The 15000-nt window shown below is 35.9% G+C and overlaps 1 protein-coding gene across 1 annotated transcript in view; it reads right to left on the reverse strand.

The window, feature by feature from the left end:
• Positions 1–15000, reverse strand: part of LOC119579941 (TBC1 domain family member 5-like) — a 28271-nt gene that overhangs the window by 791 nt on the left and 12480 nt on the right. The window contains exons 8-26 of the mRNA XM_037927788.1: positions 14331–14457; positions 13876–13922; positions 13665–13719; positions 13412–13502; positions 12716–12858; positions 12476–12557; positions 12153–12210; positions 11964–12064; positions 11737–11862; positions 10590–10614; positions 10074–10124; positions 9807–9924; positions 8724–8851; positions 8012–8157; positions 7722–7828; positions 6055–6310; positions 3110–3349; positions 1088–1290; positions 713–859 (exon numbers count right to left, since the gene is read on the reverse strand). Coding sequence (XP_037783716.1) covers positions 713–859; positions 1088–1290; positions 3110–3349; positions 6055–6310; positions 7722–7828; positions 8012–8157; positions 8724–8851; positions 9807–9924; positions 10074–10124; positions 10590–10614; positions 11737–11862; positions 11964–12064; positions 12153–12210; positions 12476–12557; positions 12716–12858; positions 13412–13502; positions 13665–13719; positions 13876–13922; positions 14331–14457 — 2251 coding nt within the window. The remainder of the gene's footprint in view (positions 1–712; positions 860–1087; positions 1291–3109; positions 3350–6054; positions 6311–7721; positions 7829–8011; positions 8158–8723; positions 8852–9806; positions 9925–10073; positions 10125–10589; positions 10615–11736; positions 11863–11963; positions 12065–12152; positions 12211–12475; positions 12558–12715; positions 12859–13411; positions 13503–13664; positions 13720–13875; positions 13923–14330; positions 14458–15000) is intronic.

The raw sequence follows: 15000 nt of genomic DNA on the forward strand, positions 1-15000 counted from the left end.
AACTTTGGTTCCCTTTATTAATCATACACCTTTTGGTGTTGTTCCTACCTCTTTACCTTGTTAATGGTCTTAAGTATTAAGTATAAGAAATCCTATAATGTATAGCATGTATGCTTTCTCCCCCACAAACTACCCCACATCACCTACTACTAGTATCACAATGCAAACATTACGTTTCATTATGCAAGACGATCAGACAAAGAAATTACATTTTTTAACACAATGCTGATGGACATGCCAAGCCCACTGTGAGATTACTTTATTAATTGTTTTTACACATAGATGGCTACACTAGTACTAAGTCACCAATGAGATTACTTTATTATTGTTTTTACACAGAGATGGCTACACTAGTACTAAGTCACCAATGAATACTGTCTGTCTTGCCTGTTTACCCTTTTCCTTGATTTATGAAAATATTTTATGTTATCTTATTTTGCTGTTAGTAATGTTTATAACATCATAGTAATTATATTGTCTATAATAAAAATAACACCAATGATATTCATAGCATTAGTAAAAAATACATTTTTTCCTACCAATTCAAGGAAAAGTGAAATCAGGTAAGGTCCCAAAGTCTACTAATTGACTATTTGGTGGCTAAGCACTAGCAGATCCATCTATGTGCAGAGACATTTCACAAAAAAAAAGAGAACAGCATTTTCCCAGCAGCCACTGGGTTAAAGACAATCAAGAACACCTTGAACCCTACCTCTGCTATCCCTTCCAGTGCCATCCTAAGTGATGCATCTGGCTGCACTTGGAGCTGTGATAAGCGGGTCTTGATGGAAGCCGAGTGATGAGATAATTTCATGGCACATCCTAGACACACAGCTGACATATCCTCTACAGTCATTACCTGAGGAGATTATATAAAATAGCTAAATCCTATGGAAATGGCTCATTATTCACAGTGCTTTAGAGTATATATATAATCTTTAGATAACAAAATGGTATAAAGAGCTCTCTGATATCTGAGTCACTTTTCCCAGTATGACATGAAAAAAGGGCAAATCAAAGCTAAGAAAAATCTGGTATTCTAGATAAAGAGAGTTACCTACAGTACTATGAGAAAAATATACCATACCTCTGTGTCAGCATCTCCAGATGTCCTCTTCTCTGTGCTCTCATCATCATCACTCTCATCTGAAGACTGATTGCTGCTGTACACCTGTTCTTTCCTGCTGCTGCTTACAGGTGCTGATTTGGTCCTGACAACTGATAGTTCCTTCATGGTTGGCACCAGAGGCATGGACTTATCACTCTGTGCTTGGGATGCTACAAAAGCAACTGTAAAAGTTGTGATGTGAGTATCTTAATTTGTTCTAAATCAATCTCAGTCTTACAAAACACACACACAAATGCACACACACACACACACACACGCGCACACACACACACACACACACACACACACACACACACACACACACACACACACACACACACATACACACACACACACACACACACACTCACACACACACTCACACACACAATATATATATATATATATATATATATATATATATATATATATATATATATATATATATATATATATATATATATATATATATATATACATGTCAGATCAGATTTTGACTATCCCATCTCTATCAGCATATTACAAACACAGGAAATCATTGGATAGATGATCTTTTCAACTTCCACTTTTTAAATGCTGGGCCAAACACACAAGAAAAGAAAAAAGGCATTATAAAATTTAGGAATAAGCATGAAAGGAGAGAAGTGCTAAATGAAAGAGAGGTTGGAAAGAAGTAAACTTTTTGTGCATGTAAAATTCCATTTTGTACTATATGCTTTTTTGTCCTATTAAATATCAAAATGCAAATCACCTTGAAGCTCTGCTGCCAAAAAATAGACAGCTAAAAACACAAGTAACAACAGAGATGCTTCCCATAAAAAAGGCTTAACACTAGGCTGCTGGGACCCAGACTCATGACGTGATTGGATGTCACCTGACATCAGCAAAATATTTGCTAGGATATGAAAGGATGTCCCCAGTGCTAATGGGTTAAGAACAGTCAGTGAATACTGTTTGGTGATGCTAATTTAGAATTTTGGTAGTTAAAAAACAAGACTTTATCAATGCTGTACCCTTTATGTAATAAATTTGCAATTTTGATTAAAAGTACATAAACATATTAGGTCAAATAATACCAATCTGCACATTCTAAACTGAAGTGCCAGCAAAAAATACATTTACACTATCTTATTCTCATATATAATCAACATATAAATGCTAATCCACATCTTCCCTTACTGCTGATCTAAAAAGCAAAGTGAAGTTGTTAGAGCAAGGATTTTATTTTGGGAAGAAAGAAAAGAAAAGAAAAGAAAAGGAAAAAAAAAAAAAGGATAGGGCAATCAAAAATCAATCACGCATAACCCAATGCCGCTGGGCATGGTATGTACTTATATGCCATGCCCACTTTGAGCTTACTTTATTAATTGTTTTTACACATACATGGCTACACTTGTACCAAGTTCCAATGAGACAATTATGAGCACTGTCTGTCTCGCCCATATACTCTTTTCCTTGATTTATGAAAATAATTTGACTCCTTTGTGGCTAAGCACTTCCAGAGCCATCTATGTGCAGAGTATTTCACACACAGACACAGACACACACACACACACACGCACACACACACACACACGCACACACAGACACACACACACACACACACACACACACAAAAAAAAAAAAAAAAAAAGCACAGCATTTTCCCAGTGGCATTGGGTTCAATATGTATGATATACAGTTCTGTTTATGCCATGCACATCAAAAGCATTGATTTTCTGCATGAAGGCAAAGGAAATACAGGCAAGTTTTTAGGATATAAATGATAAAGCAAAAGAAGGGAGGGCAGGTATGAAAAGGTAAATATTCTGTTATGAATAGCCTGATAAAAAATCATTAGATGAGAAAGGAGTAAAGCAATCATTTACTGACAATACAACTTCATTTTAAATCATATTCTTTTATCTTAAAAAAGTGAGTAAAAAAAGTGAGTAAAAAAAACAAAAACAAAACAGTAGCCATCAAAAATCCAGAATCACACTGAAACATTCTTTAGCTAACCTGTATTAGGTGAAGGAGTTGGAGGGGACTGAATGGACAAGTGGCGTGACACAGGCAAATCTCTTGGTCTACCCAGTTTGCCTCCCAAACGCACCAATCCAGAGACTACTTTGCTGGCTCTAGTCGTGCCCTGGTTGTTCACACTACTGCTGCTGCTACTGTCACAACCATTATCATTTCGTGCTTCATTCCCACTGTTATTTCTATTGCTGCTTGAACTATTACTGAAGATCACTGCAGCTGAGGTTTTTGGTATTAGAAGAAAGGGATTTGAATTTTTACAAGTGTGATGAAATGCTGGAAAGCTTTGTGATTTTGTACAATGCCAGGATATCTACATAATTATATACAATTGTTATTGCTACAGTAAAGACATTAAACTTCTTTAACTTCACTTTGATTTGACTAGATACTTGGTTTATCTAAATTTCTATTTAATTCCTTGCCTTGTTTAAAATTTTATCTATTACCTACTTACAATAGTTATAATAATAAATTGCAAAAACATGGCTAAAGAATACCTATATTCTATAATATTCAAATATGAAATGTAAAAAGCTGACACATAATCAGGTTACTGAAAATCTATTACATAATGAGAAGACACCAGTAAGGCAAAATATATTGAGAGAATAAGTTGAATATTCTCAAGGCAGACCCTAAGTTCAATTGAAACTATTACAAACTATAAGAGAATCTAATTTGTACATTAAGAACAGAACAAAGAGCAGTATATAATAAAAATATCTATGACTTCCAAACTCAACTATTCTTATCAAATGGTCTAAATATAATGTTAGATTTTCTAATTACACTAAATTTCAAACTATGCTATGAATAAAACTGAAATATTAATTGTATGTAAATACCAAATGATACTAGCATAAAAAAAAGAGTAAAAGCTATCTTTAGTCACATAGATCAAAATCTAACCAATGGACTAATTTTCTGACACCTAAATCCAAATGAATGTTTGACTTTCTTTAATCCAATGTCAACAGGTGGCAAGACTACAATGCCATGCCCACTGTAATAAGTTTATCTATTGTCTTTACACATAGAGAGCTATACAATCTAAAGGGGACAGTACATAAACCCACTGACATTGGATTAAGAATCTATATCTATATGTTATGAGAATGTTTGGAAGATAAAATGTCTTGCAACCCCATCTACCCTATCCTGAGTGAGTCTGTCACTAACAGAACAGAACAGAACAGAACAGAGAAAGAGAGAAAGAGAGAGAGAGAGAGAGAGAGAGAGAGAGAGAGAGAGAGAGAGAGAGAGAGAGAGAGAGAGAGAGAGAGAGAGAGAGAGAGAGAGAGAGAGAGAGAGAGAGAGAGAGAGAGAGAGAGAGAGAGAGAGAGAGGAAGGGAGGGAGGGAAGGAGAGGGAGGGAGGGAGGGAGAGAGAGAGAGAGAGAGAGAGAGAGAGAGAGAGAGAGAGAGAGAGAGAGAGAGAGAGAGAGAGAGAGAGAGAGAGAGAGAGAGAGATTTCATTTCACTATTTTGTCAATGACGTTTTGTGAATGCAACATTAATCGTGTTTAACATTTTTGTCATTTGGGTTCCAGAAGTTTATGCACATAGTCTACAAACAAGAAACTAATAATAATAATAATAATAATAATAAAAAAGTAGAATTAACCTACACTTGAGATGACATGACCATCTGTGAACCATGACTGGAAGAATGCCAGTTATTTCCATGCTTAGGATCCTATGCCTGCCCAACATGACCAGTGACACAGGTTGTATTACAGAAAATTTAATATTACAAAAAAATTGGAAAATGGCAAATAATTTTGAAATGCTTATGCAGAAAAAGAGAAAATAATATTGCAAACGGGAGCCATGGAGTCTTGTCTTTACACATGAGTATTCGTGTGCACCCAGCTTACAAGCTACACACCTGTCAGAGTGGCCGCTCAAGTACATCTAATGCCCTTATTTTGGGCCACACTATGGCAGTGAAACATCTAGATCCAATGGGTTAAATATGAAAAACATGAATTCTAGAATATAGGTACGTCTACCAAAATCTGAGAGTTCATACAAGATGCTACATGTAGTATTCATTAGCAGCATGTCTCCTTTCCAGCCACAGAAACAGGCTGATGTTGCTGTACTAGTTCACTCTCTGTGCTACAATGTGCTGAACTCCTTAATGAATACTGGTTGATGGAAACCCACCAAAACGAAGCTAAGATAGAAATAATGAAGAAATAAAAGTGCGAATGCCCAGATGATTTTATGTATCACCATTCATCAAATCATTATTTGCTGTATATTTTTGACTCATATTAACAGTGAATAATGGGGTTCCCCTATACAAACTTATATCCTTGCATTCTTGCATCCTAGGGCTTACATGTCAATATTAAAATAATGTCTAGTTTATTTCTTTTCATTTTATGAAAATCTTTCTACTATCAATATCTCTAACTAAAAGCATTGTTATTCAATACAGGTGCAAAAAACAAAAGCATCTTGAAAGAACATTTAAATGAATTACTAATAAATGACTTTTTCGGGCTTTAACAAGAAAAAAGTACAAGATATGTGTGCTACAGAAAATAATGAAGCATAGTAACGGCAAGCTGCTTTCAAAGAATAAGCACAAATTCTTTATGAACTTGAAAGTAAAGATCAATTAAATTATCTCAGGTCCAACATAATGTGCTTCCCAGCATGATTAGCAATACTAAGCAGTCTGCCTTAAGTTTAGCCTAGTAAATTCTTACTGATTTATGTATCAGTAAAAATTTGGCAAATGTGCAAAGCTAGATAAGCTCTATAAAGCTCCTGACTGCAAAAAATATTTACATTTTTAAATGATCTTCTCATCCTAGGTGGCACCTCCAACTACTCAGCATTCTAACATTAAACAAAATAATTACATAGAAATAAATAAATGACTATTATTCCATGCATGCCCAGCACCTACCATTTAATGGATCAGTAAATGCATTTGGGGAGGACAGCCTCCTTGCTGTTGAGCCTTCAGCTGCGGCCGGAGCTTGTTCCCCTGAGGTGGTCCTCTTCTTTATCTTTGACTGCTGGGTGCGAGGTACACTGGATGATCTTGCTGCAGTTTCTGGGGGCACTAATGTCTGAGGTCCTCTGTGAATATCAGGGCGCCCCCCTACTGTTGGAATGTGGCGTGAAGCTCCACTTGAATATCCTGGCGGCCGTGGATGCTGCTGTATAGAAAATATATATTAGGACTACTTTTCATTTCAGTTGCAATATCAAAACTTATTTTTCCTTTGATGGGTCAATGATCAGTCCTTCAACCAGAAATTACTATTCTTTTACTGTAAAAGAACTACTTTGATCTTTCAATGTGCATCTTAATAATACTGTTTACCTCATACAGTAACTGTGAATAAAATTAAAACAACATAAAGTACTTTTATATGTTGGAGTCATTATATTAAACAAATTATTTCAGTTATTTTTTCAATCTTTATTTTTCATTTTTTTTATTCTTTTTAATTCTTCAATGTATTTCATACCCTGAATTAATTGAATACAATCTGGAAAATGCTTTTTTTTTTTTTTTTTTTTTTTTTTTGTGTGTGTGAAATTCTGCACATTGATGGCTCAGCTAATGCTTAGCCACATATAAGTCAATCAGTAGACCTTGTGGCCTTACCTAATTTCACCTTTCCTTGAATTGGCGAGAAAAAACGTTTATTTTTACTAATGCTATGAATATCAATTGTGTTATTTTTATCATAGACATTATCATTACTATAGTGTTATAGACATTAGTAAGAGCAATATAAGATAACGTAAAATATTTTCGAAAATCAAGGAAAAAGGTAAGCAGGTGACACAGGCAGTCCTCATAATTGGCTCATTGGTGACTTAGTACAAGTGTAGCCATCTATGTGTAAACACAATTAATAAAGTAAACTCACAGTGGCCAGGGTATGTACGTACATGCTATGCCTGTCAAATTTGGGTTAACATTCAAGTAAATTTTTAAACTTAATTAAATTCACTATAGTTTGATATAAAATAATGGACACCACAGATGTTATCCCAGCCAAAATTTCATTTTTATTCCTAATTATAATAATTACCATGAGTTTGAAGATTACTGACTTCTCTTTTAATGACTGAGTGATGTAGAAAAAAAATAAAATTAAATAAAAAATAAACATAAGAGGGTAGAGAGGAAAAATAGCTTAGCAATATTATCAGCCACAAAATAACTGTTCATTTTCACACAAAACTTGGAAACTCCTAATTTGAAATATGATGTATTTTATATCAGTTAAAGTTCATTTTCATGATTTTATTTTTTCATGTAAAGAGCAGTCAGACTTGACTTAACTAGACAAGACCTATAACAGAAAACAGTAGTATAGTATGATGTTATGATTTCAGAGAAACAATGGAAACTAGAAACCAAATACCAAACAAGAAATTAAAATAAATACAACCTGAAATAATAGAAAGAAGATAAACCTATGTCTAATAATGTCATTTTGAGAAATTGTTAAATAATCATACCAAGCATCTATTATTAAGCTGAAGAATGCTAAACAGAAAAGCAAAAAGAACCTGCACTGATATATCATTTATATGTTGCAAAATATGTACTTTAGGGTTGCGCAGGTGAAGAGCCAGCTGTATGATGTACTGAACATCTGCAGCTGCTGGATAGCGCATAAGAAACTTCAAGCAAGTAGTGTAGTCACCCATCAACACTGAAAGAATGAAGAATGAAAAAACAACAAGATAAAACAATGTCATTACATTCATCAAGAATTAAAGTCATATAGATAGTTACCATTATCAGTAATCATAAGAACTCATTTGAAAATAAATTTTATCATGGCTTTAAATAACAATTTCCTTTTGCATAAAACTGCAAGCCTTTATTAACTTACATGGCTCTCTAATGAATGACAGCATAGCAATTGTGAGGAAGTCCACTAGGGGGAAGGTTGGTTGGCTGTCTGAGAAGATTGCATCCCACACCATGAGGAGGTCTTGTAAGGAAAACTCTCTTCCAAACAGCAGGCGGATCCATCGACTGATTCAGGTGAATCAGGTTATGGAAAATAGTCTCAGTTTAAACTCATATTTCTTTATTTCATTATATATATTCCAGTCTAAATTGTGGTGGCTTCTCCATCCTTCATGATAAGCATAAAGTCTAGAGAATATCTTCCAAAGAATGACTGAAAGATAGCAAAATTGGAATGAGTGAATTGTCTGCTTCAAGAAAACAACTACTGATGGCCAATTACATTAATTTTATTTTCCATATACAGCTAACTATGAAGGAACTACAAAAATAGCATCATACATAACATAATATCATATTATCATAACTGTAACCTATCTATAATAAACAAGGCACTTCCTACTCAGCACTTGTTTCATATTTATCTTATCATTACGAAAAAAAGGGAAAGAATCTGTATCCACCCCTAACAAACAAAACATGTAAAGCAAATACCTCCTTCTATATAAATTAATTATTTCTCTGTATCAAACCAAAGTCATCAAACCAAAGTCAAAAAAATATGTAAAACAGTAATCAGTAAGAGAAAACAAAACATGCAGAGGTTATCAATGGAACACACTAAGACATACATGCCGTAAATCTGAGGAGGAATTTCGAGACGGGCAAGATGGGAGTAGAGGGCTGAGTCATGTCGTTGTAGGAGATTATCATGGATGCTCGTCAGCTTCTGAACTAGCAAGTTTGTTGGTCCTATGTCCTACAGATACAATAATCAAATTAGGTGTCTGATATCAGTATGCTTTTCATAGTTCTGGATCTACTCAAAGGACACAAACAAGACAAGTTATTTTTCTACTGCTTAATAACACATGCAGTGAAAAACACTTCATTTCTTAAATCAGCTACAGCCAGGGTTGGAAATGTTCAATATATATCTTTATCATTTGATCTGCTTTATCTAGAAGATAATAGACTTTTCCTTGCACACTCCATATCATCTCATCAGATAGTCCATAACTTAGTGCAATAAAGTCACTTTTTATTGAGCATTAATTTTTTTTTTCATAACATTCAATTATCTGTAATACAAAATGAGCTACCAGTCATGGCAGGCAGTAAAAGGATCCTGAGTATGGAAATAGCATCCTCCCTGGAGCTGGTGCTCTTCAAGCTCACGGATGGACATTCCACACTTGTTTATTGAAAGAGATAATGCAAAAACCCCTTTCTAAATGCCCACTGAGTCTAATCACCCTCCAGGAGCTTTGTGCACTCATGACCAGTCATTCCCATTACCTTTAGCCGAAATTCTCATGATGGCAAGTTTCATCCACCCCAGCCCTCAGCCAAATTATCCCATGATGACATATTCTTGTCACCAGCCCCTCAAGCCAAATTTTTTCATACCGTGGTCACATCATCTGCATTGTAGGGGTTAATAATGCAGATTCAAAATAGTAAGGGAATCTGTCTTAGTTACGTATTCATCTTGAGGCTGACTCCATTCCTTTCTGTACCATTCCCTATCATTTCACATATTTGTCAAAATTTCCCTGTTGGTATATTGCCTACAAATACCCCCATTTACTTCCCTGTCTCTACCCCGATATTTATCGTCCAACCATGGCTACAGTAGACTGATGCATCTATAATATCAAATTCTCACACTTTAATTCAAACCTGAAAATATACATATTGCTACCCTTACAAACCTGTGGCCTGGCAAATGGCTGAGCATTTAATAGAGTAGATCGAGGGTCAGGTTGGCTTCCTGTTTCTGAGACTACATACCATGGCTCCAGTCCCTTCATCACACCCTCAAATAAACAGCTGTAATTGAGATATCTTATAAGTCTTACAAAAAAATTATATAAATAAAATATATCACATAACACACACACAAACCAATAGCAAAGTTTGTTATTCTCTGGTAATTTTCTAATGTAAAAAAATTGTAGCTACTTCTGAAAATGACTTACTATGCATCATGTTCTAAATAAGCTTCGTCCATAATTTCCTGAAGAACATTTCTGGAAAAAAAAATCATACAATTACTTGGATTGTACAAATTCTGTTTTACCTAAATTTGTCTTACTTTTACAAATACTCCTAAGATATGAAAAGTTAGAAACGTACTACAGTTACTCATCACATTATTATTACTATTACAATTCAAAATTATGACAAATATAATGTCAAATACTAAGGCCTTCTTTCCATTAAAACACTCCATGGAGGTAAGATCGTTCAATCTGAGTACAAATATTTATGACATTTAACATTGTAAACACTTACAAAAACACCTGTTTTAATGCAAAACACTTAAAAAATAGATCCATCATAATAGTAAACGTCCAAAGTAACAATCCTTAACCTGATTAAAAATGTGTTAGGATACATCTGAAAAAAAGCTGCACCTCCTGCTACAATTCACCTTTTAGTAAAAACAGTGCCATAGAAAATTAGCAAAACTGGCAAATTTTCTTAAAACTCACACCACTACATAAAGCAAATTATAGTCTGGAATTAAAAGTTATGTAAAACACACTTTTACAATTTTACACTGCAATTCAGCACTTTAGAAGAAATTTGTAGAAAACAACCAACACAACATACGGTTGTATTCATTGTCATAATCTTGTTTAACTTTTGTGTGAATCTACTAAGCTTACAGTGCAAGACTTTTATGCTCTCCATTTTGAGCATTACTTATACTAATATGAACGTAGTACTTACAGCTGGTACCCAGTCAGACTGCAGCATGGCAGGCAGAAAAAAATGGGAAATAATGCAGAGGCGACAAAAAATCTTAAAGGATAATGATGGCAACAAATGATGCAAGTAAATAAGTATCTATAGGAGTAATGAAATCCTTATTTGTTAATGCATCATAAATACTAGCAGGTAATATCACACTTGCCTAACCTAACCAGCAGCAGCATAATAGCCATTTCTACTGCATCTCAAGAATAATAAAGTCAGTGTTTCATTATGTCACAGTCTTATATCTCAACCTTTTTCCAGTTCCTGTATACCATAGTACATGAATGCCATTGAGAATATTTCATTCCAGCTGAAGAGCCAACCATTTTAATGTGAAGACAGTTACAGGTTAAACCACTTACCACAGAACCCAGAAAATTTTATGGAAAAGGACATCTTACCTTTCATTTTCCATCAACTCCTCAATGAGAAGTCATTTTGTAATTGTAATTATTATACTAAAAAGGTAAATATTCAGATGAAACCCTTTGATTGCAGATAACATGAAATCATGGTTTTGATGGATCAAGTCCCAGATGGCATTGTATCATGAAATACCCTGTGCCATCAGCTAATCAGTGGGAACTTGTCTTTCTCCGACAGTGATGGCATCATTTATTAAGTGTCATTAGATACAGGTACTTAAGGTGAAGGGAAATCTTCACTTAAAAACTTTTGCTTATAAAATACTGCTACAAGCTATTAGGTGCCTAATATAGTGATTGAAGTACAGAAGGAGCTGCGTGTAATTGGGGGAAACTGCTACTGTGCACCAACCACCTGCATTACTGCCCATTAGCATATTTATAATACCACAGATAATGGGCTTAATAACTTACCTACATCTAATCCTGGCCTGAATATTATATACCTTTTAACCCATTGCATTAAGGAGACCTAAATCAATGAACTGGCCAAAGGATGGGGTCTCTAAGCTCAAGTAGCCGACAGTGGGTACACACAGTGCTAGTTTGGCGATTTCAGAAATTGTTGCCTTGCATCCCTCTGGAGACTTTATTTAAAAGGTTACAAAAAATAAAGCTTACAACTGCCTTTGGAAGGATACATCTCTGCATGAAGGTGAACAGGACACAACTTTTACAAACTTTTTATTGCACCTTGAAGAGTAGTCAAAACCATACAGGGTATCAAGACAATCTCAATACTCAGGATTGGGCCAAAAACCTGAGTGCAATGGTGATGGACTCTGAAAGGTATGTGTTCAATGCATGCTAGGGATGCAATTTGTTTTGTTAACTGCTGTGCCAGATGCCTCCACTTAATGCTTGCCTTACAACTTGTTGATCACACTGCCCTTTACTTTTATACTTAATTTGATTTTAGATGCTTCCACTGTTATACAGAATTCTGTCTTATTATGTTTATAATTTTTTTATATACATATTCAATAGTCTCAGTTTTGTAGAAGATATTGTATATTTGAATATGTTTCTCACAATGTTTTAAATCTATACAACTAATTATTTTTTTATTATTGAGAAACACACACACACACACACACACACACACACACACACACACACACACACACACACACACACACACACACACACACACACACACACACACACACACACACTCTGCTACATGCACAAACGCATAGTTCGCATAGTGTAATCTGAATTTGACAATAACGCAGTGCTACACATAAGAACTGCTTGCATAGCATAATCCAAATTCTTTCGGGTCAGAAATTCCAAAATGCTTAGGTAGCCATGTCTAGCTATGCATACAAGACTATGTAAAACTTCATCCACAAAGGGTTCCCATACCAAAATGCCAAATGAAATGAAGTGATCTGAACGCTACAGGAAAATCTATACATAATCCACTCTACACTGCGCATCTGTGATGGATGCTCATGATATTCTAGCTTAAACCCTGTACCTGTTGTAATGTTGGAGTGTAGATCTATTAGGTGATATACGCAACCCAGGGTTTTATCGGGCATCTCTGCACTATATGGGGAAGATCCTAATGCTATACTCAAAATAAAAAATTGATATAAAAATCGCATTACAAGCTCCATTCTAGCACCAATAGAACGTGTCACCCATGAGCAATGTAACAATACTATGATTATCGCCATGGTGTCAACAACAACCAAATTACGGGAAAACTGAGTGGTAATCTCTTGGCCCTTCCGTGTACCCAAATGACCGGAAGGGAAAGAGAAAGTGAGGTCAGGTCGGGGCAGGAGGAGGAACGAGATAAAATGATACGATGTCCGTGATAAAGATAAAAACATGAATGCATTAAATTCGTTGTAGTTGAAACAATAAACATTTCTAGAAACAAGAGAAATTAATTAAATAATGAATGAATGATATTTCATGTTTGTTGGCAAATAGTGTGATCACACAGTAATGTGATCTAAGGTCAGATGAATAGTGTGAGAATGCTGCCCTTTCCTGTCACTTAGCTCTTTTACTCAACAAAACCAATGTGAGACTGACTGCACATACGGCTTAACACATTTATAGGAAAAGAAGGGGGGGGAAAAGAAATAAAGAGGCCCAAAACGTGTACTCACTTGGTTTTGAAGGCATGGTCATATCGAGGAAGCATTGGTTGAGCAAAGCGTATGTGTCTGTGTTGTAAGCCGAAAGGATGCAACGTCCACCCTGCCCACCAGTAACAGGCTCAGGTGAACAGCAATGGAAGTCAACATACATATGACTTACAACATATGTAAGTATAGCATGTGGTCACAGATAAGTGACCACATGCTACGTGTTGGGGCAGAGTGCTGAATGTGCTGTGTCACGTGTTTGGCCAGCCAGTACCCCTCGGGGATTGGAGGCCGGTGGTGACCTAGTCATGGCAACTGCTGGTAGTGAACTGAGGGGTCAGATGAAGTCAGATATAATCGTCATCTCAGTCCTCACTGGTGTGATGACTCTAAATTGACTTAGATCCATGTGCCTGTTTGCCATGTGGTCTAATGGCTTACAGAAATCATGCTTATGTACACATTTACTGCAAAAGGCTCAGAACCTTTGTACAATGGCTATGACTGGTTGGGCAGTGATAGTGGCTTGACTCTTTATTTAAGGAGTCATACAATACAGTTAAGGGAACACACAAGATGTTCTCTCAGTTGAGTGTGGTGTCGTGTGTCCAGCCAACCAGCCCTGGGGGATCGGAGGCTGGTGGATGACTCCAGGGAGCGAACTCAGGGGTCAGATGATTTCAGATATAATCATCATCTAAGTCCTTGCTTGGGTGATGGTTCTAAATTGACGTAGAGCCATGTGGTCTATTGGTCTTGTGGCTTACAGAAATTGTGCTTATGTACACATCTCACTCACACACACACACACACACACACACACACACACACACATCCAAGCATTTAGGAGATGTTTAGTTAGTTTCAATTTTCACATATAATATAAGAATTAATATGCTTACATTAATACACTAGAATCTCATGACTGTAGTGCATTAACCCAATGCTGCCGAGTGGTTTCCTGATACGAAAGCCCTCCCTCCTGGGCTGTATTTGTAGTGGCCAGGGGCCCGCTGCTGGGTGATTGTGATGGTATCATAGCGTGCACGGCATGATCGTACATGCCCCTGGAAAATGGGACTGGCGCACCATGGCACGTATACACATGCCACCCAGAATATAGTCCAGGCATGCCATGGCATGCACGTACATGCCACCCAGCGGTGAAGGGTTAACAACGACATATCAATGTTTATTTTAGATGACTATCTAAAGTAATAAAATGTTTAATAAAAACATTTTCTATCAATTGGTCTAAGAACACATTTGGACATACATGTTTTTAATTCTCCTTGGTTTATAGTTGGCATCAAGTACAATGCCATCGGCCTAAATTGCAAGTAGCACTGCTTAATGACATACCCCATGCCATTGGCTCATCAGACGGAGTTTGTCTTTCTCCAACAGTAATGACATCATTTGTTTGGTGTCACTATTGGATGCAAACATTTGAAGTGAAGTGAAACATTAAATATCACCACACTTTTGTTTATGAAACAGAGGTACAAGGTATTACGTGCCTAATGTTGCGTGTGAATTACTGAACAAGCCACGCATAACCAGGGGAAACTCAATTTGCATGAACAATCCCATTGGCCACTAGCCAATTC

The sequence above is a fragment of the Penaeus monodon genome, chromosome 13, assembly GCF_015228065.2.
Source record: "Penaeus monodon isolate SGIC_2016 chromosome 13, NSTDA_Pmon_1, whole genome shotgun sequence".
Classification (NCBI taxonomy): Eukaryota; Metazoa; Arthropoda; class Malacostraca; order Decapoda; family Penaeidae; genus Penaeus; species Penaeus monodon.